Source organism: Tachypleus tridentatus, chromosome 6 (genome assembly GCF_004210375.1).
Source record: "Tachypleus tridentatus isolate NWPU-2018 chromosome 6, ASM421037v1, whole genome shotgun sequence".
Classification (NCBI taxonomy): Eukaryota; Metazoa; Arthropoda; class Merostomata; order Xiphosura; family Limulidae; genus Tachypleus; species Tachypleus tridentatus.
In genome coordinates this window covers 5,007,193-5,031,075 of record NC_134830.1, presented here as the reverse complement: position 1 = coordinate 5,031,075, position 23,883 = coordinate 5,007,193, and the positions used below count along the sequence as shown (strand labels likewise).

Here is a 23,883-nt window from a genome sequence, read left to right as displayed (position 1 = left end):
AAACTAATAATACCATTTTTCCTCTGCACTGACTGCAACACTGACTAGAATATTCCAAAGTACTTGTATTTGTTCTGAACACTCAAAACACTGTACTCAATATATGAATCAGGTAACACTTCTGTCAGAAACATAACTCTAACTCAACATCACTGGATGGCCTCACCACACCAGCTTGTGCTCCCAATTTTAAAAGTGAACTCTACACTGTGTCACTCAACTGATTAAAATAATAATATATCCTCTAAAAAACTTACTTTTGTTTTCAAAGCAGCCACTTAGTAACCAGAGGAATTCTAAAGGAAAAAAATCCCACAAATCGGAGTGTGTTTGTGATGTTAATGTATGCTTGAATGTCATTCTTAATAAAGAACTTGTTTAAATTATCACGAAATGTAATGACTAAGTTTAACATTTCCTTCAATGTAATGCTTTACTTACAATGAATGAAGATGACTTAACTCACCCAAACTTATGGTCATCAGGAATGGAGTCCCCCATCTGTTGATAACCAGACTGTTGTTGCTGGAACTGATGATTTGGTACAGGGGGTGGTGGAAGAGGTTTTGTCACTGAAATACAAAATACCACCTTTAATGTCATGACAACCATTATATTATCTAAGAGACATATCTGAAGACTTGTGTGAACACCTTGTTGAGGTTCAGTTGAGTGTTCCGCGACCACAGTTGACTTGAAGGCTCAGCGCAGCAAGTGACCTTCATTTATTCCTGTTATTCTTATGTATTGAATTTAACATATATAGTATTGGATACAACCACTGAACATTTCAGGGACTTTTGTTGAGTTATTGCCGAGATATCATGCTTTTAGTACTGATACCGTAATTAGTTGAAGTATCAAACATATATATTCAGCACCATGCCAAACATTAAAAGTTGTTATTCAGTACCAAAAGGGTTAAGCACTGTACTAAACTTTGGCTGAGTTTCCATCTTCACATTATTCCACCAATAATTTCATGTTATTATTTCAATTATGGTGTCTTTGAATGAATCTAAATCTTTACTTAATTATTTCGAAGTGTCGTGCTTATGAAAACTTAAGTTTCAAATTTTTTTGTTGTAAATTATTTCAGACCAGTTGGATGGTTATTAGAATTGCTATGAAAGAGTTTTTTTATTGCATTATTTCTGACGAGAAACAATGATTTCACTATAAGTTTAAGATGCTCAGTACAGAATTTATGATTATTTTGTGTGATCTGAGAATGGTTTATATTGAGGTATATATTGGTTTGAGTCGGTCTCTTTGAATCTTGGTGAATCAGTACATCTAGAGAAAGGTTTTTTTTGTTGTACTCGTGGTGTTAAGTGAATTTTACGTTGAGACATGAGGTTCAAAACCCTATAAAGAAACTTCATACATTTGACAGCTGCAAGGCTACCTTACCAAGTAAAAAAGAACTTTCAGTTTTATCTGTAGAAGGAGTCTAGTATGCAAGGTTTCTACAGTGGTTTACTTGCCCCCTAGAAAGTTGAGAAAAACATTGTGTTGTCTTCTCTGAAGCTCTAACAGACTCTAGGAGTGATTTCTTCACCTAGCAAGTTGGAAAACAACACAGATGTTGATATAGACTGAAAGTGACAAGGATATATCAGTAAATTACTTACTTTAGCTTTTTGCATGTTACTGCTCATGTGAAACGGTCAAGAGAATCTGGCATTACAATAGTAGAATAACTGTACAGAATTAAATATCAGTGGTAAAGATAACATCACGTTATTCACACAATCAGTGGTAAAGATAACACGTTATTCACACAATCAGTGGTAAAGATAACACATTGTTCACACAATCAGTGGTAAAGATAACACGTTATTCACACAATCAGTGGTAAAGATAACACGTTATTCACACAATCAGTAGTAAAGATAACACGTTATTCACACAATCAGTGGTAAAGATAACACGTTATTCACACAATCAGTGGTAAAGATAACACGTTATTCACACAATCAGTGGTAAAGATAACACGTTATTCACACAATCAGTGGTAAAGATAACACGTTGTTCACACAATCAGTGGTAAAGATAACACGTTATTCACACAATCAGTGGTAAAGATAACACGTTATTCACACAATCAGTGGTAAAGATAACACGTTGTTCACACAATCAGTGGTAAAGATAACACGTTGTTCACACAATCAGTGGTAAAGATAACACGTTGTTCACACAATCAGTGGTAAAGATAACACGTTATTCACACAATCAGTGGTAAAGATAACACGTTATTCACACAATCAGTGGTAAAGATAACACGTTGTTCACACAATCAGTGGTAAAGATAACACGTTGTTCACACAATCAGTGGTAAAGATAACATGTTATTCACACAATCAGTGGTAGGAAATGTGAATTATTTGTTGTTCATGGTACTTCAAATATTAAATGATAAAGAAAGTTTATGATTAAATCTTTCTATTATGATTCTTAGTAGATACTGAGGTAATATGTAAACAGTTCTGGCACTCTAATACACACATATAATAATTAAAACTAATGATGGGGTAAGATGTACACAGTTATGGCACTCTAATACACACGTATAATAATTAAAACTAACGGTGGAGTAAGATGTACACAGTTATGACACTCTAATACACACGTATAATAATTAAAACTAACGGTGGAGTAAGATGTACACAGTTATGACACTCTAATACACACGTATAATAATTAAAACTAACGGTGGAGTAAGATGTACACAGTTATGACACTCTAATACACACGTATAATAATTAAAACTAACGGTGGAGTAAGATGTACACAGTTATGACACTCTAATACACACGTATAATAATTAAAACTAACGGTGGAGTAAGATGTATACAGTTATGACACTCTAATACACACATATAATAATTAAAACTAACGGTGGAGTAAGATGTACATAGTTATGACACTCTAATACACACATATAATAATTAAAACTAACGGTGGAGTAAGATGTATACAGTTATGACACTCTAATACACAGATATATAATAATTAAAACTAACGGTGGAGTAAGATGTACACAGTTATGACACTCTAATACACACGTATAATAATTAAAACTAACGGTGGAGTAAGATGTATACAGTTATGACACTCTAATACACACGTATAATGACTGGAACTAACAGTGCTCTTTAATTAGTAGTGACAATCATAACAAAAAAATTAAAAAGTATTAAGATCTGTTAATGGGAAGAATTACCTTAATGATGTAGTGATGAATTACCTTAATGATGATGCGATGAATTACCTTAATGATGATGCGATGAATTACCTTAATGATGATGCGATGAATTACCTCAATGATGATGCGATGAATTACCTCAATGATGATGCGATGTATTACCTCAATGATGATGCGATGTATTACCTCAATGATGATGCGATGTATTACCTCAATGATGATGCGATGTATTACCTCAATGATGATGCGATGAATTACCTCAATGATGATGCGATGAATTACCTCAATGATGATGCGATGAATTACCTCAATGATGATGCAATGAATTACCTCAATGATGATGCGATGAATTACCTCAATGATGATGTGATGAATTACCTTAATGATGATGCGATGAATTACCTCAATGATGATGTGATGAATTACCTTAATGATGATGCGATGAATTACCTTAATGATGATATGATGAATTACCTTAATGATGTGATAGTAAATATCTTTATCCATGATTTTCTCAAAACCTGACACTCAAATAATTTTAAATGCATTGTTTCTACACACTGAAGTAGGAGTTTATAAGACAAGAATACCATTATTTTGGTTTAGTTTTTCCAGTGCTCTCTGCATTGTGAGAGAGAAATTGTCTGCTTCCTCTTTACTACTGAAGTTCAAGCCATAAACCTGTCGGTTGTCTCGCCACTGATGGAAAGTTGCTGTAGCCTTGTTGTACTTCAACCCTTTTAGGATTGCACAGTTGATAACAACCTAACAGACATACATACATATATATATATATATTATACCTGCATATTTTCAATATTGTACAGTTCATAACTTGACATATATATATTTATATCTGCATCTTTTCCATACTGCACCAATGACAACAACCTAATGGATACATATACACACAACTTGACCTGACATTTTAAGTGCCACCAGAAGTCATTCTCTAGGGTCTGATAAAGTATGGCAGTCATGCCAATACTTAAATATTGTCACATACAAACTTTTCTATTGACGTCAATGAAGGTTTATACACTTGAGCAATGGAGTGGCTATTGATTTGTAGTTGAGCACAAAGTCAACTACAAATATCAAAACCCAGTTTTTAGTGTTATAAGCTCTCAGACTTACCATCTAGGGTCCAAGGAAGTGTAACTGGTACCTCCATTGACAAAAGTTGGACTTGCAATTGTTATATCTCATTCTTCTAACAATAACCTGCTGATACAATTCTGTCCTGTACCTGTATCTAAAATTCAGTTATTCTAACAGTGACACATATGGCCTGTCACAGAAACATGTTCAGCTGCAATGTTTATAATACTTTGTGTTTCCATATTCTGATCTTTAATATAATTTAAACTTGAACTGTAGTCTCTGTGTGGCTTTAGCAAAACAGTTTTTATAACAAATTTGATAAAAAGCACCTAATATTCAGAGTGCACCAAAACACCTATATGTGAAGAACAAGGGTTAAAAGAAATGTAAATATTTACAGAAAAAGAAACAAGAATAACTTTAATTATATGGTAAAAATAATTCCATGCCCAGTCTATGTAACAACAACAAATCAGTTTTATTTCTTTAAAATTTCTTTATAGGTTTTTACACTTTATAAGTTGTTGTAGGCCTTCCTGCTATCTACACCATCCCAATGTAAAAATCAACTCAATATGTAACACAGATCCAAAAATGTTAACATGCAGAATGATTCATTCTATTGGTTAAAAAAATAAACATTCCATCTCGTTGTTGTTTCATTGTCCACTTGTATTTGTAATCTCATCTTTGTGTTAGGTATTTCTCAAAGTCCCTTATTCTAAACTTAGAGCTTTAAAAAATATATCTTGTAACAATACATACATACTTATATTTGCAATCCACACACACACACACATATACAGGAGAGATAGAGACACAATATGTACATAACACAATAATAACTGTCACTGAAATCTATTGTATTTTTAAAATGTTGTCAATACCATGGGTTATATAACATACCTAACATAATTAGTACCACAGAACTTATGTCCAGTTTATTACCATTTCAAATAAGCATGATAAAATACACTCATTTTACATTGAATAAATTAGCAGCAGTCTAGCACATTGAAACAAAACCTGAAAATACAAGTTTTCAAAACAGCAAATTTAATTAGTTTAAACTGTACTGAAATAGTTATCAACATTTGTTTAATACAATAATAGTACTAATCATAGGTTAATTTAAAGTCCAACAGGACATTTTAATAAAGAAATGTTTCATATCTATGCAATTTTCTAATTAACACAACTTGGTTTTCCAACTCGTGTTGTGCCATCCACATTACCAAATACTCTCGGTGGAGATTTTAATAAATAATCTATTCAGATAATATTATTAATTACCTAGAAAAATGCTCAAAAACAAATTTCAGTGGGATCTGTAAATGTCCAAAACTTACTTACACCATTTGTAACAAAATGCAAAATCTTGAAAACAGTTTTGTGATGTAGTTTTAAAATAGTTTCAAAATCTGGCAAGCCATTAGAAACCAATGAACCTAAATGTTTGATAAAAATCAAATTGACTGTAGATATGTCTTTTTGACATTCAAAATATCAAATTTAATCTTTTGAAGTAAGTACTATGACATATTTTATGTTGGATATATCAGTAATACGCATGAGATTATAAAAAAGGACAAGGTCCAACGTACATTCTACATTTAGAACTACCATACACGGCTCAGGTCGAGGGTCTTCCAAAGATTAGAATAACGTCCTCACACATATGCTCAATAAGCCTGTTTTCTCCTGGGTCAGATATGAGATCAAACATTAAGAAACATAAAAGAAAAATTAAAAATTATTTTGAAAATATCAACTATTATAAATGTATACATACTTCATGGTCTTGCAGTTTTCTTCCCACGACTCTGAACGTATTATTGGCAACATGATTGTAGATATGGACTTTAGAAAGACCACTCGATGAACCACTGTGAATCCATCGTTTATTCAGGTCATCGTAAATCATCACAGAAGCTCTTGCCGATGCAAGCGACTGCTCTGCACTAAATCAGATAAGTTTATAGCTTCTATTAGACCTTCTGTACAACTATTGTACCAACACATGAACAAGTTAATTAGTGTTAAAACTGTCCACATTTTGTTTAGCAATAAAGATTGATTTCACATTTTGTTTTTTAAACCAAGCAGTTAGACAAGTAATATGAAAGAATCATAGCACTTGTTTACTGAGTTAGTTCAGGAAAGTTAATTCAAACAACAATACTGTATGAACAAGTTAAATCTATTTTTGTAGAACAATAACTGAAAGAAAGACAAGATTAATACATTTATTAACTCTAGTACCACAGTTATTATTTAAATCTTTAACAGTACAGAAATAGATAATACAAGTCTCAAAGGCAGTTGAAAACCTGCAAACTATCACTTGTGAGTCTTCAATACATACATTCCAGAGACAATAAACAATGATCAAAACAGTGTTACAACAACAAACATGTGAGAGATAAACAGGAACACATAAGAGCTTTCACACGACACTGGGAAGGTGGGAGTGGGGATCCACTTACAAACACAAACCCACCTAACTCACTGTGGTGAGATAAAGATTAATGCCAAGTTAGCTTGACATTATAGAAATACTAAAGAACAGATGGGATACCTAGAGAGTAAGACATGATGGGGACAGGTGCAGAGTATCACTTCATAAAAGGAATATGGGGGAAAGAAGGCTGACCTCTAACTCAGTAGAGGAGGAAATGGTATGGCATAACTTTGGCTGACCTCTAACTCAGTAGAGGAGGAAATGATATGGCATAACTTTGGCTGACCTCTAACTCAGTAGAGGAGGAAATGATATGGCATAACTTTGGCTGACCTCTAACTCTGTAGAGGAGGAAATGGTATGGCATAACTTTTGTATATATGTTAAATTACTAGAAATGCTTAGCTGACATCTGAGCCTTCATCCAAGCTGAGAGGGGTGCCCTGTCAACAGAATAGCATAGTGGGTACCCCTGGAATTAGAATACATTGGTCAGAACCAACTGCCAACTCTCCTATGAAATTCCCACGAGGCTCTAAGGTGCCTACCAACATTTAGTTTAAATGAGGTAAAACAAGGAAGACACACAGTAAAACCATAGGAATATTACAGAGGGCCAGATCCCTCTATTACACTTGGGGGGGGGGTATTAAGAATACATACAAAGTTTGACTGAAGTTAGTCAAAATGTGGAGGTGTTAAAACGACTCAGGCAACACTTCTACTGTACAGTCAGAAGTATAACAAATTATCTTTTTTATTTCCTGAAGGTGCTATTTAATTAGATTATAAAGGCTTCATGCTCATATTATAGGAGAAAACAATAACTTCTTTGTATTTACGTCCCGTGACATTAAGACATGGCAAAAATTCCATTCGGAATATCATAATTAATGAAAATAACAACATTCAATACATAAATAACTAATAACAACTACATCCTGCATACTTTTTGCGAGTTCGAGTCTTGAGTGCTGGCCCGGCCAACATCGGTAAACAACAATTCATTTTTTCTTATTAAACAGATATTACCAAAAGCGTTCACCACACCCAGACGGAGTGCAAATAACGCACGTATTTATTCGCCGAAAACACCGACACTGCAGGCTACGTCTTGGCGTCAGACTCAGATCAGTGATGTAGACCTAATATGAAAAGAGAATATTTCCGATAGCGGGAAACATTTGTCATAAAACAAACCTCGGTTTCATGTTTTTGTTTATTACTATCGGGTTTTCATTGTTAACGGAGTAATTGATTGTTATCGATACGGCGTGATTAAACGTTTGTAGGTATATTTCAAGTTCAAACGAAAGTGCAGCTTTTAGCTATAACCGTGTCTGGCCATCTATTTAGATCTGTGAATATAAGGATTTTATCAAACATTAAAATCCATATTATCACCTACTAACTTTGAATTAGTTGGACAACTATACAATTTTAGTTCCAGGTAAAGTTGTTTCTTGTTGTTTTTTTGTGTCAATTTGCTGGGCATCTAAACAACCTTAGTTCTAAGTAAATCTGTCTTTTTTACATTTTTTGTTTTGGTGAGAAATAGCTGGACGACTGGGCAGTATTAGTTCAAAGTTCAGCCAACTACTGTTCTTCGGTAATTATTTTTACCCATTTTATAATTTTATGTAGATAGCCTAAATCATATTTGTTGTTGGTTTTCCAAGTTATCACGTGTTTATACACTATATAAAGACTATACACTGACTGTTTCTCTTTAATTTTTTTTTCTGCAGTGTCTACTTTAAACTGCACTACGTAACTCATCTTGTATCTAAGTGTTACTTACATGCAAGTTTAACCTTTTTTAACCTTCAGTAGCTAGGGTGCGATCACGGATTCAGAAATAAACAATGATAGATAAAAGACCGGAAGGAAGATGATATAACTAACTGAGGAAACGGTGAAGTTCCTGTAAACTGAGTAACCGTTTCCAATGGTTGTTAAATGTACAGTTTTGTATTGGGTCGCTTTGTCGGTTAAAGACTAAAATCAGTAGCCCCAGTTATATGACTGACTAAATAGTATATGTGGATTTTTTTTTTTTTTTTTGCTTATTTCAAAGCCACATCGGACTATCTATTACCATAAATACAAATACTGTATCTGAACAAATATTTATTTTGTTATAACAAGAATTCGTAATTATAATGAACTGATCTATCTTTTGACGGCAATAAAGATGGTTAGACACAAACGGATAATTTTAACATAATGTTTCGCTATTAATATTATCACCACTAGGTTAAAACCACCTATATAAAAAAAAGTACAATAATACACAAGAAAGTTGCTAATAAATAACAAAAATAAAGTGAAATAATTCTTATGTCGCAGCGAGTTAACTGACAAAATGTAACACATTAAAGTGACGGTTTGTTTTGAATTTCGCGCACAGCTACTCGAGGGCTATCTGCGTTAGCCCTCCATAATTCAGTAGTGTAAGACTAGAGGGAAGGCAGCTAGTCATCACCACCCACTGGCAACTCTTGGGCTACTATTTTACCAACAAATAGTGGGTTTGACTGGAAAATTATAACGGCCCCACAGCTGAAAGGGCGAGCATGTTTTGTGTGACAGGGATTCGAACCAGCGACCCTCAGATTACGAATCGAGTGCCTAAACCATCTGGCCATGCCGGGCCTTAAATTGACGGATATTGTAGTAATTACGTATGATTTTCATTAATAACAAAAATACATCACAATGGTTCGGTTGGTATTATAGATGTTTTTATTAATCACCCGTAACCCATGTAAAAAATTCAGTTGCGCCCATACTTTGAGAAGCGCAGAATTAGAGGAATCAATAATGTACCCTTCACGTGCACCATACTTAGTTTGTTTAGGTTCCTTCACGTGCACCATACTCAGTTTAAGTTCATGATAAATTACATATTTTAACAATTAATATATACAACTGAGACATAGTGAACGTACGCCGGTAAAAAACTTCTAAATACGTTGAAAAAAAAAGTATACGATAAAGAAGAGCTATGCGAGTCACATCCTGGGGGCGACTGACAAGTATACGATAAAGAAGAGCTATGCGAGTCACATCCTGGGGGCGACTGACAAGTATACGATAAAGAAGAGCTATGCGAGTCACATCCTGGGGCGACTGACAAGTATACGATAAAGAAGAGCTATGCGAGTCACATCCTGGGGCGACTGACAAGTATACGATAAAGAAGAGCTATGCGAGTCACATCCTGGGGGCGACTGACAAGTATACGATAAAGAAGAGCTATGCGAGTCACATCCTGGGGGCGACTGACAAGTATACGATAAAGAAGAGCTATGCGAGTCACATCCTGGGGGCGACTGACAAGTATACGATAAAGAAGAGCTATGCGAGTCACATCCTGGGGGCGACTGACAAGTATACGATAAAGAAGAGCTATGCGAGTCACAATCTGGGGGCGACTGACAAGTATACGATAAAGAAGAGCTATGCGAGTCACATCCTGGGGGCGACTGACAAGTATACGATAAAGAAGAGCTATGCGAGTCACATCCTGGGGGCGACTGAGATGGGATTAACTAGAAACGGGTTACACACATAACCTTATAATTAAGTACAGAGCTACACAATAGGTTATATGTGCTCTGTCTCCCACGGGTATCGAAATCCGGATTCTAGCGTTATACGTCCGCAGACGTCCCGCTGTGCCACTAGGGGGCGCCTTATTATTTAGGAAGCAGGGGGCCCACAATGGAGCTAACGTACATTTTAGGGTGGCGGCAGCGATAACTGCACCCCCGGATAAGAACTCCATGTTTATAATCAGAAATAACTTTTTACTGATTTAATTATTATAATTCCGAGTTACATTAAAAACAACAAATTAAACCAGCGAATGAAACATATCACGTGACACTGGATATTTGTTTGTTTGTTACACAAGAGGGCGATCTACGCGAGCCGTCCTTAATTTAGCAGTGAAAGACAGGGAAGGTACCATTATCATTACCAGCCATAGCCAAATCTTGTGCCACTCGTTTACTAACAAATACCCGAACTGACCGTAACATCATAACTTCCGCGGGCTAAAAGGGCGAACATGTTTCTATCAGAATGCTGATTCGAGCCCCGCGACCTTCAGATATGGAGTTGATCGCCATAATCACCTACCTAGCCATGCAAGGCTGACACAGGTAAATGAATCTCTTACGGCAAATACTGTAACTTGGTGTAAGGAGAACACCGTACTACGTAATTGTTATCCAGGAACAACATGAAAGCTAACCCAATGTTCTGTGTGTTGATTTGTGTGTGTGTGTGTGTGTGTGTGTGTGTGAAACGAAATTTGATGAAACTTAAGTAATCATTTCCTCCATATCTGCCATTACATCAAATTATATGCCTAAAGAAGCACATCTTCAGAAGTCGAGTTTTGTGTTCCATGCTTCTAAACTTTCTTACTATGTTTTTATTTCTATGTTGCTGTCTTTATCATTCGTCTCCAGCATCACGTTTCAAATGTTTCTGTCGTTTCGTTAGAGCAGTCACCGTTTCCACACTGGAAAGTAATACCGACCATAGATTATGACTAAAAACAACAAGAAACGTAAAGCGCAAAGACGTTGGACGAACGTATAATTATAGGTTGAAACTACGCTTTTCCCAACCACGTACAAACATTTACTCTTTTACGAGCAGAAAAACAACGCATTCATTTGAACAAAAGAAAAGAAAAATTTAGCGTGCATCATTAACCATGAACGCGAAGCAAAAAATCTACCCGGATGAAAGTAACGCACTAGACGAGGCGTGATACTCGAATAATTACAGTTCAATGGATAGAAAGAAAGGTAGACACATGACTTGCATAGGAGTAGATCACAATAAGATACGTTCTGGGGCTGGAAAAAAACAAACCCTTTAACATGCGTAGTTTGACTTATAGCCAGTGTAAAATAAGTCAGTGAACTATTTAAATGTCAAACGTAACAGCATTTCATAACGTGCTCAGAAACTATTCCTAAAAACTATGTCCAAACAGTGTGGATAACATTTTGAATTTTAAAGTATAACAATACCAGTCACATTTCCAATAATTTCACATAATATTCATTCAAAAACTAAAAACAATGAAAACTTTACCGCCACTTAGTTGGTACAGACACGAACAAAACTTTGATTAATTTAGAATATCGGCGAAACTTTTCAGCATGGCCAAGTGGTTAAGGCACTCAACTCGTAATCTGAAGGCCAAGGGTTCGAATCCCCGTCACCAAACACTCTCAGCCGTGGGGGCGTTATAATATTACGATCAATCCCACTATTCGTTGGTAAAAGAATAGCCCAAGAGTTGGCGGTGGGTGGTGATGACTAGCTGCCTCCCCTCTAGTCTTGCACTGCTAAATTAGGGACGGCTAGCATAGATAGCCCTCGAGTGGCTTTGCACGAAATTCAAAACAAACCAAACCCAAATGAATAAAGACCAAAATCCCAATGACGAGAAGTCATCTTACGTTAAGATTTGCAATATTATGTTAATTATTCTTGAAACTGAAAAAATAATAATGGTATACAATGCATAAAACAAATAACATTTATTTTATTGTTACCTGTAATTCAGTTTATGTGACAATAAGATTAATGAATACTGATACCAAGTTCCAGTGTATCGTTTTACTTAAAATACATATTATTCTTTATTATTTTAAATTGTCAGTGCACTGCACATTGGCCAATACTACAGTATGGCTATATTAGTATTGAATTTATATTATAAACTACAATATATGCTATATAATATTTGCACTAACTGATCTTAGTTTAATTATAACTGATGAAGACTGGGCATATGTGGCCTCATGACTAATTACCGTGGTGATAACTACATCTGCTGACTTCATGAGGAAACGCTAAGAAAACAACCACACCTGCTGGCTTCATAATGAAACACTAAAGTAACAACACACCTGCTGGGCTCATAGTGAAACACTAAAGTAACAACCACACCTGCTGGTCTCATAATGAAACACTAAAGTAACAACCACACCTGCTGGCTTCATACGGTGAAACACTAAAGTAACAACACTACACCTGCTGGCCTCATAGTGAAACACTAGTGAAAACACTAAAGTAACAACCACACCTGCTGGCCTCACAGTGAAACACTAAAGTAACAACCACACCTGCTGGCCTCACAGTGAAACACTAAAGTAACAACCACACCTGCTGGCCTCACAGTGAAACACTAAAGTAACAACCACACCTGCTGGCCTCACAGTGAAACACTAAAGTAACAACCACACCTGCTGGCTTCACCTGTGCTGGCCTCACAGTGAAACACTAAAGTAACAACCACACCTGCTGGCTTCAACACTAAAGTAACAACCACACCTGCTGGCTTCATGGTGAACAGTGAAACACTAAAGTAACAACCACACCTGCTGGCTTCATAGTGAAACACTAAAGTAACAACCACACCTGCTGGCTTGCTGGCTTCATAGTGAAACACTAAAGTAACAACCACACCTGCTGGCTTCATAGTGAAACACTAAAGTAACAACCACACCTGCTGGCTTCATAGTGAAACACTAAAGTAACAACACACCTGCTGGCTTCATAGTGAAACACTAAAGTAACAACCACACCTGCTGGCTTCATAGTGAAACACTAAAGTAACAACACACCTGCTGGCTTCATAGTGAAACACTAAAGTAACAACACACATGCTGGCTTCATAGTGAAACACTAAAGTAACAACCACACCTGCTGGCTTCATAGTGAAACACTAAAGTAACAACCACACCTGCTGGCACTAAAGTAACAACACACCTTGGCATAGTGAAACACTAAAGTAACAACACACCTGCTGGCTTCATAGTGAAACACTAAAGTAACAACACACCTGCTGGCTTCATAGTGAAACACTAAAGTAACAACACAACTGCTGGCTTCTTAGTGAAACACTAAAGTAACAACCACACCTGCTGGCTAAAGTCAACCACACCTGCTGGCCTCACAGTGAAACACTAAAGTAACAACCACACCTGCTGGCCTCACAGTGAAACACTAAAGTAACAACCACACCTGCTGGCCTCACAGTGAAACACTAAAGTAACAACCACACCTGCTGGCCTCACAGTGAAACACTCATGGTGAAACACTAAAGTAACAACCACACCTGCTGGCCTCATAGTGAAACACTAAAGTAACAACCACACCTGCTGGCCTCATAGTGAAACACTAAAGTAACAACCACACCTGCTGGCCTCACAGTGAAACACTAAAGTAACAACCACACCTGCTGGCTTCATAGTGAAACACTAAAGTAACAACCACACCTGCTGGCTTCATAAAGTGAAACACACCTAAAAGTAACAACCACACCTGCTGGCTTCATAGTGAAACACTAAAGTAACAACACACCTGCTGGCTTCATAGTGAAACACTAAAGTAACAACTGCTGGCTTCAAAAACACTAAAGTAACAACCACACCTGCTGGCTTCATAGTGAAACACTAAAGTAACAACACACCTGCTGGCTTCATAGTGAAACACTAAAGTAACAACACACCTGCTGGCTTCATAGTGAAACACTAAAGTAACAACCACACCTGCTGGCTTCTTAGTGAAACACTAAAGTAACAACCACACCTGCTGGCTTCATAGTGAAACACTAAAGTAACAACCACAACCCTGCTGGCCTCATAGTGAAACACTAAAGTAACAACCACACCTGCTGGCTTCATAGTGAAACACTAAAGTAACAACCACACCTGCTGGCCTCATAGTGAAACACTAAAGTAACAACCACACCTGCTGGCTTCATAGTGAAACACTAAAGTAACAACCACACCTGCTGGCCTCATAGTGAAACACTAAAGTAACAACCACACCTGCTGGCCTCATAGTGAAACACTAAAGTAACAACCACACCTGCTGGCCTCATAGTGAAACACTAAAGTAACAACCACACCTGCTGGCCTCATAGTGAAACACTAAAGTAACAACCACACCTGCTGGCCTCATAGTGAAACACTAAAGTAACAACCACACCTGCTGGCCTCATTCATAGTGAAACACTAAAGTAACAACCACACCTGCTGGCCTCATAGTGAAACACTAAAGTAACAACCACACCTGCTGGCCTCATAGTGAAACACTAAAGTAACAACCACACCTGCTGGCTTCATAGTGAAACACTAAAGTAACAACACACCTGTTGGCCTCACAGTGAAACACTAAAGTAACAACCACACCTGCTGGCCTCATAGTGAAACACTAAAGTAACAACCACACCTGCTGGCCTCATAGTGAAACACTAAAGTAACAACCACACCTGCTGGCCTCATGGTGAAACACTAAAGTAACAACCACACCTGCTGGCCTCATAGTGAAACACTAAAGTAACAACCACACCTGCTGGCTTCATAGTGAAACACTAAAGTAACAACACACCTGTTGGCCTCACAGTGAAACACTAAAGTAACAACCACACCTGCTGGCCTCATAGTGAAACACTAAAGTAACAACACACCTGTTGGCTTCACAGTGAAACACTAAAGTAACAACCACACCTGCTGGCCTCATAGTGAAACACTAAAGTAACAACCACACCTGCTGGCCTCACAGTGAAACACTAAAGTAACAACACAACTGCTGGCTTCTTAGTGAAACACTAAAGTAACAACTGCATCTGCTGGCCTCAAAGGGAAATGCTGAGGTAAAAATCACACCTGATGGCCTCAAATGGAAACACTAAAATAACAACTATATCTGTTGATATAATTGTAAATAATGTTTTACGGGCATACAATTATAACTGCTTCATCACAAAGCATTTCAAGGACTGGGCATGGGCATGACTGAGAAAAAACAAAACCAACATATGCTTTTGGTTTAAAGTTATATTTTCATTAACAGTTTGTTTTAAATTAGCTGGTGGAAAAAATTCAATGACCAGTCAATGTAGATATATTGTACATTTCCTGCTTAAACTTTCTTCAAGCTGAAAATACTGTAGTAAGTTGTCTTTGTAGGCTAACTGTATAACACTAATCTAAAAAAAAACAATTTAAAAATCAACTGAATTATACAAAACTATATATATGATAGCTTACACAGATCAAATATGTTACTAAAAACACACTGACCAACTGACTGTCAGCTAGAAACAACAATCACTTTCCATGCATTCTCAAAGTCTCACACTTACCATATACCCTTATATCTTCTAGAAGACATGACATTAAGTCTTCAGAATGTTTTCAGCGTACATACATCATTAAAGCATTCAAACTTAACATCATCAACACAGTATATAACTTCCTCCAGCTAACAAATCACAACATGATAAACATATCAATCAAGGAAGATCCAATGTTGTAACCTAAGTCCCTTGAACAATCCCAACTATAAAACATTACACTAAGCCATTTTGGTGTTTTTCTCTCCTGGGATCCAAAAAATGTAGATGAGGTGACATATTGTTCCTTATTCTAACTTGCTATCTAGTCACTGGGTGAATTCTTCCCAGGAAGATTGTCAGGTGGCCTTGATGATCTTCTGATAATGCTCTTAACAAGAACTCTTCAGGAGCCTGGTCATTTTCTCACTAACATACTTCCAACGACAGTCATGATGGATGGTCTTTGACTTAGACTGCTCATTCTTCTGGATTCTACAAGTAACATGACTGATTGATTTTAGTATACCATGTGGCTTCTTCTGGCACCTGCTTAGTATTGGAGTTCACCCTCTTTTATGACAAGAATTATTCAGCCATACCATGTCACCTTGATGCAACTTAGTTTTACCAGCATTATTATCATATAGATCTTTCATTTTATTACAAGCTACTTTTAGTCTTTCCTGGGAAAAGTGACATCCATCTGACACCTCGGTTCTTCATATCCATGATAATTCTTCCAACAACCAATTCCTTGGAACATGCTGGAGTATTTGATTCTATTATACCTCAGTCACTGGGTTAAGATTTATTACCAATAACTCCTGGTACAAGCAATTCGTTTCTTAAATCTTATTGGTACAGAGACTTGGCTTCACCAAAGTTCAACTTCACATGTAGTAACTGCTGTGCAATACACTGGGATTCCCTCATCATACACCACGAAGCAAGTAGTCTAATTTGACATTCATACATGAAGTCAGTTCTCAACACACACTGTTATTCAGTGTTTCAACTTGAAACACAAGCAATTAACACAGCATTACATCCACCACTATACTGGTACAGATATGTAGATGACACGATTGCAGGATTCATATCTACAGAACACACACTTAATTTTTTCAATCACATTAACTCTATACATCCCAACATTAACTTCACATATGAACAGGAAGAAAGCAATCAAATATTATTTCTTAACCTCAAAATTACAAGAACTGATACACAATTTAAAACAGAAATCCACCAAAAAATCACCCATACTGGACTATACATTCCTTGGGACTCAGCACATGAAACAAAACAAAAAACTCAACATACTAAGAAACCAAATAAACACAGCCATAAAACTATGCTCACCAGATAAAATTAACGAAGTGTTAGACAAAATAAAACAATACTTCATCAACATCAATAACTTTCCTCCACAAACCATAGAAAACATTATACGCACACACCTAGACAGAAAGCAAAATCAACCAACAAAAGTAAATATATCTCACGAATCAAAAAATCACGAAACCATATACTGCTGCATACCATATATTCCCAATATCAGCAGACAAATAACCAAAATTTGGCAAAAATTAGTAACAAAATATGACATTCCAGTTAATACCAAATTTATTCAAAAACCAGACACAAAACTGAGGTCTATACTATGTAAAAACTACACTGACAAACACCACACCAACATTATTTATAAAATACAATTTGATAACTGCCACAATTTCTATGTTGGAGAAACAAGTAGAAAAATGGAAACCAGATTCAAACACTTAAACACTTTTACATTTTTGTTTCTTATTTCCCCCATTCTGTGTACCTAATTGTATAATTGATTCCATTTGCTCTAAATTATCATCAGCTGGTGCTGATAGTGCAACACTACTTGTATTTTGAGATATTTATATGTAACTTTAATAGATTCTAGATCTACTGTCAACAGTAAATATTTTAAAGGAAGAACACCAACTTTTCTTTAGCATAATTCATATACCCTCATCTGTTTTGGTATCTGTAAATTGGTTTTATTCCAACAAATCCATCACTTAAGAGACATACAAACAATATGTATGGTCAATACTTTTTTAAGTTTTCAGTGTTTGGCTGAGGCCTCTTTTTCTCTCTTCACCCTGTTTTGGAACTTTGCTCTAGATTCATTTTTCTGGTATGTCATTCCAAACCTGTTGGATACAGCAATTACAAGAGCTCAATAGTTGTTACATCTCTCAGTTAGAAGTTGGCATTCTCCTATATGAAAATGTATTTCTGATAGATACTTACCTCCTCTTACAAAAGACTTTCCCTATTAGCACTGTCCTCTATCGGTGTAAATTTTCAATGCACACAACTAGTCTTCCACTTCCAATTTCTGCAAGTTCACATGTAAATGATTATGCAACAGCTCTCTATCAACAGGAATGTGACACCATTCCCACTATTACCAGTGCCTTCTTCACACCAACATCATCATACCTCATCAGAATACCACACCACATCTGATCCATTCTTTTATGAATGTGTCATATATAAAAGGTAGAACAAAGGGGAGGAATCCCAGAATATGTTTGACTGATGAATGGGACTCCGGGGTGTTGAGAGCCTAGAGTGCAACGTACCACATTAACAATTTGACCTCATCCAACCCCAGGTGGTATCTGGATGGTACATTTGATCTACAGTAGATAGATAATCATCTACTTCACCTCACAACAGAAATTGGTAGGGAAGACAATCTTCTACACCAAAATATTTCTCCACATGCACTCATTTCCATCACCAGAACCATTGGAAACTGATATCCAGCAGATAGTAGGAAAGCTCCAGCAGGATGACATCTCCAGTCCAAAACCTGATGGCAATGAGTGTGGTACTTCCAATATGCAGTAGGAGGAGGATATCTGGCCATATATAAACAGGAAAATGTGATGTACCCAGATACAACCAACACAAGACTTTCCAGAACCTGACATCCAGCAGACAATAGGAAGAGGAACTGCAATCCTAAGGTGCATCTCCAGTTCAAAACCTGAAGGCAGTGGGCATTTATCATCAAGTTCATAGAAGGATGAGGAATACCAGCCAGCACACATGTGAGGACTTGTTTAGCTGAGCCATCTCCAGCCTACACCAGACCCACTGGAAAAGTACATCTGGAGGATGTCTGGGAGGAGTAACATCTCAGACTGAGGAACAAACTGCAATAATGATAATATATATTCATGACATGACAGAATGCTTCAACCCAAACATGTCATCATCTGAAATTGTAAATCAGGTCCTCAATAAGAAGAGTCTCAAAGCCACAGAGCATCAGTTTCTGACTGTTCTACTCTTGTTAGTCTGTGAATGTATGGTTCAGGATGAACATATTTATGAAGCAAAAAAAAAAAAAAACACTAGAGAGGGCTACTAGCAGTCGAACAGAACACCCCATCTCTATGATGAGTATAATACAAACCTGCAATGTAATTGTATAGTCAGAGATAATAATAAAATGGAAACACACAACTAACACCTGATGGCATGAGGAATTTTACACTGGATATCAGTAGTAAGGATTACAACATAAACATCAAGTATAGTCACAGGATGGATAGCATGGATCTTAAAAAAACAACACTAAACTTAGTTACATGCCACTTGCCACAATGTAAAACACATAATATGCCAGAAAAAGGACCCAGAAAATGTAAGAAAAGCATGAAAACAATACCAAAATGCAAACATTTAAATAAATAGACTATGTTAGTAATATAACATAATATGTTGATAAATCCAGAAGCAAAACTTAGCACATCTGTACAGTACTTGAAGTGATTAACAAGTACAGATGTGAAGTGGGTGCTGGTTATGACAGGAATGTGTCATGTTCCTATTGATGAATAACTGCTGCATGATCACTTGAATGTGCACATGCAGAATGTTGAAGGCTAGTGGCATGCATTAAAAAGTTGTGCTAATAGAGGGCATCGCTAATTAAAAAAACCTATTTTATGAGTGGATGTAAGATATCGTATTGGAAGGTTACTTAACATTATCAAAACTGGTGTAAATGAATAAGTCATGAAATGGACGATATGTTGTTCATCATGTTTCCTATGATTCCTTTTTCATCACAGTCTGTTGGTTTCTTGCCTGGCCAATGTTCAACTGGCCAGGTTAATTTTGAAATTGGATTTGTTATGGCTGGAACTGTCCAAAAGAAATCCTTCAACAACAGGTGGTACAGCAGTATGGATCACAGGTGTAGATCAAATAAATTGTCCCATTTCATAATCTGTAGCAGATGATACTCAAGACAGGAATTCCTGATCAAATGCAAGGAGAGGTGAGGCTGGTTTAACCTTTGTATTTGGTAAGTCATTTTCCAGGTGTTTTATTACACTAACGATATTATTTTCTACTTCATTAGTTTTGTTATCACTTTACTTTCTTTACTTCTATAATGTCCTTCTGCATTTCTTCACACTTGTTATCTTTACATCTCCAATGGCTTCATGAATCAGGTTTTTAGTTTTAATTTTTGTTTAAATAAAATTTCTATTTCCTCTAATTACTCTTTTGATCTCATGTTTTTGTCTGGTCCTATTTTAATTTTCTGTACCTTTCCTGTTCTAAGAGGTTCCTTTCTCAATTTGTGCACTTGTTGTCATCTTGAATGAAGGATAGACTTTAGTTATGCTTTATGAAAATAATACCACTTCTGACACCACTGTTGTGATGTTAAAGTGGTGGTTCTTTTAAATTATCTGGTGAAAACATTTCACCAGTGACAGTGTACATAACGAATGATAACAAATCAGTTTATTTCCTCCTTTAAAATTTCTGCAAGAGTAAACATTGTGGTGAGTTAAAGGTCACACTTACTTTACAGCCATGCTAAATGGACTACACTAACATACAAACATTTCAGCTCACTTCTATAGCTTAACATGGATGACAACTAATACATATCCAAAAGAGCCACTAAAAATAAATTTAATGATTTACTCTAACAATTAGAAACACCTATCTTCTTCAATCCTTCGTGATCCTGTGAACTTATTAGAAAAATTTATGTCATATCTTTAGAATTTTCTAGGAATATATTACCAAACCTATCAATTGTAATGTCATCCTTATGTCCCAGAGCTTTCTTTAGTTAATTACAACATTAAAATACAGCTTAAAACAGTATTATTTTATTTGCAGACAAAAGAACAAGTAATGTCATATGTTAATAATCTGTCGAAAAATAAGGTTTTCATGTAGTAATGGTGTTTAAAACTACAAGTTCTTAAAAACTAAAATCTTATTTGACAATATTTCATATTATGTACCTAATTATATCTTGTAAACTGACATCAAACCTGGTATATATTCTTTTAAACTATTTTCAGGTGTAACAAAGGTGAGAGGTTAGTGTACAGATCAGACACTCAAAGGGCCCTACTATTTTCTGGTGTAACAAAGATCAGACACTCAAAGGGCCCTACACGTTCCCCAAGAATGAAAAAGGTACATTACACAGATAAGAAACCATTGTTTTACTCCTTTCACTTAAATAGAACAATTTAAAAATTTATTTATCTGATATGATTATTTGCTCAATGAAGTATCTCTCCGATACTTTAAATATGTGATGGTGAGAGGGCATGCAAGACATTGTAGTCCTCTCTAATAAAAATACAATATTAGCTTATGTAACATGTGTTACAGGTAGGAACAACACATTTCAGTGTTGCACAAAATTCCCAGAAACTTCATTCACAACAGTTTGTATACTGTATTTTACAAGATTCGCCAGAGACTTCATTCACAGCAGTTTGTATATTGTATTTTACAAGATTCCCCAGAGACTTCATTCACAGCAGTTTGTATATTGTATTTTACAAGATTCCCCCAGAGACTTCATTCATTTGTAGCAGTTTGTATATTGTATTTTACAAGATTCCCCAGAGACTTCATTCATATTCAAGACTCCCCAGCAGTTTGTATATTGTATTTTACAAGATTCCCCAGAGACTTCATTCACAGCAGTTTGTATATTGTATTTTACAAGATTCCCCAGAGACTTCATTCACAGCAGTTTGTATATTGTATTTTACAAGATTCCCCAGAGACTTCATTCACAGCAGTTTGTATATTGTATTTTACAAGATTCCCCAGAGACTTCATTCACAGCAGTTTGTATTGTATTTTACAAGATTCCCCAGACTTCATTCACAGCAGTTTGTATATTGTATTTTACAAGATCCCCCAGAGACTTCATTCACAGCAGTTTGTATATTGTATTTTACAAGGTTCCCCAGAGACGTCATTCACAGCAGTTTGTATATTGTATTTTACAAGATTCCCCTGAGACTTCATTCATAGCAGTTTGTATATTGTATTTTACAAGATCCCCCAGAGACTTCATTCACAGCAGTTTGTATATTGTATTTTACAAGATTCCCCAGAGACTTCATTCACAGCAGTTTGTATATTGTATTTTACAAGATTCCCCAGAGACTTCATTCACAGCAGTTTGTATATTGTATTTTACAAGATTCCCCAGAGACTTCATTCACAGCAGTTTGTATATTGTATTTTACAAGATTCCCCTGAGACTTCATTCACAGCAGTTTGTATATTGTATTTTACAAGATCCCCCAGAGACTTCATTCATAGCAGTTTGTATATTGTATTTTACAAGATTCCCCAGAGACGTCATTCATAGCAGTTTGTATATTGTATTTTACAAGATTCCCCTGAGACGTCATTCATAGCAGTTTGTATATTGTATTTTACAAGATTCCCCAGAGACGTCATTCATAGCAGTTTGTATATTGTATTTTACAAGATTCCCCTGAGATTTCATTCATAGCAGTTTGTATATTGTATTTTACAAGATTCCCCAGAGACGTCATTCATAGCAGTTTGTATATTGTATTTTACAAGATTCCCCTGAGACTTCATTCATAGCAGTTTGTATATTGTATTTTACAAGATTCCCCAGAGACTTCATTCATAGCAGTTTGTATATTGTATTTTACAAGATTATAGCAGTCTGTATATTTTAATGGCTATTAGTGGTTGTGTAAATTCAAAAACTTGTGTCATAGATACATTTAAAAGAAGAATCTAACAAGGAATTTGAATGAATGCATCACTATACTTACACATAGTATAAGACAATAAAGGATATGTTATTCCAACTCTAAAATATAAATATTAAAATAATAGACAGCTCATATTGAAAACATCCTTAAATTAACAGTATTTACCCTATCTGAAAGAAACCTATTCCAAAAGTCAACCACCATGATAGAAAAATAGAACAATTTAAACTAAAGGTGATTTTAACTTGCAAAAATTTCTTTCTCCTAGTCCTAGCATCCTTTCCATTAATACTAGTAGCTCTACTCTGAACTCTTTTCAAGCATCCTTTCCATTAATACTAGTAGCTCTACTCTGAACTCTTTTCAAAATCACAGAACACCAATACTCTTTTCTTCCATTACTAGTGTAAGATTTTTCCTTTCGCATGTGCCTTAATTTACGTTACAGTATCAAAACTAAAACCATCTGTCAGTAATGCAACAGCATCCCCAGGAGTCTAAGTCTGTACACAATCCTATAAATGTGGCATAACCAATGACATTATAATGTTTAAGGGTTCATTTTCAATGTTTCTGTAGATACAATTTAAAATCCTGTCATTAGAAACAGCACATTGCTTGGATAGCAGCACGTTGCTTGAATAGCCTAAATAACTGATTACACAGAACACCAATACTCTTTTCTTCCATTACTAGTGTAAGATTTTTCCTTTCGGCATTATGCTCTTAATTTACGTTACAGTATCAAAACTAAAAACCATCTGTCAGTAATGCAACAGCATCCCCACAGCCAGTGAAACAATTGTTTAATAGCAAATGTTTCATTGTTATTGTTGTCTAGGATAAAATAAGTTAACATTAA

General features: G+C 35.8%; 1 protein-coding gene across 3 annotated transcripts in view; it reads right to left on the bottom strand.

Annotated features, from left to right (window-relative positions):
* The window catches only part of LOC143251870 (vasodilator-stimulated phosphoprotein-like), a 70,790-nt gene that overhangs the window by 40,390 nt on the left and 6,517 nt on the right, over positions 1 to 23,883 (bottom strand). For 2 of the 3 annotated variants that reach the window (XM_076503175.1, XM_076503177.1), the window contains 3 exons: positions 6,105 to 6,273; positions 3,799 to 3,973; positions 467 to 572 (listed from right to left, as the gene is read on the bottom strand). In XM_076503175.1, the coding sequence (XP_076359290.1) occupies positions 467 to 572; positions 3,799 to 3,973; positions 6,105 to 6,273 (450 nt within the window). Of the gene's footprint in view, positions 1 to 466; positions 573 to 3,798; positions 3,974 to 6,104; positions 6,274 to 7,722; positions 7,874 to 23,883 lie in introns of those variants that run through there. The other variant, XM_076503174.1, reaches the window with a different exon arrangement.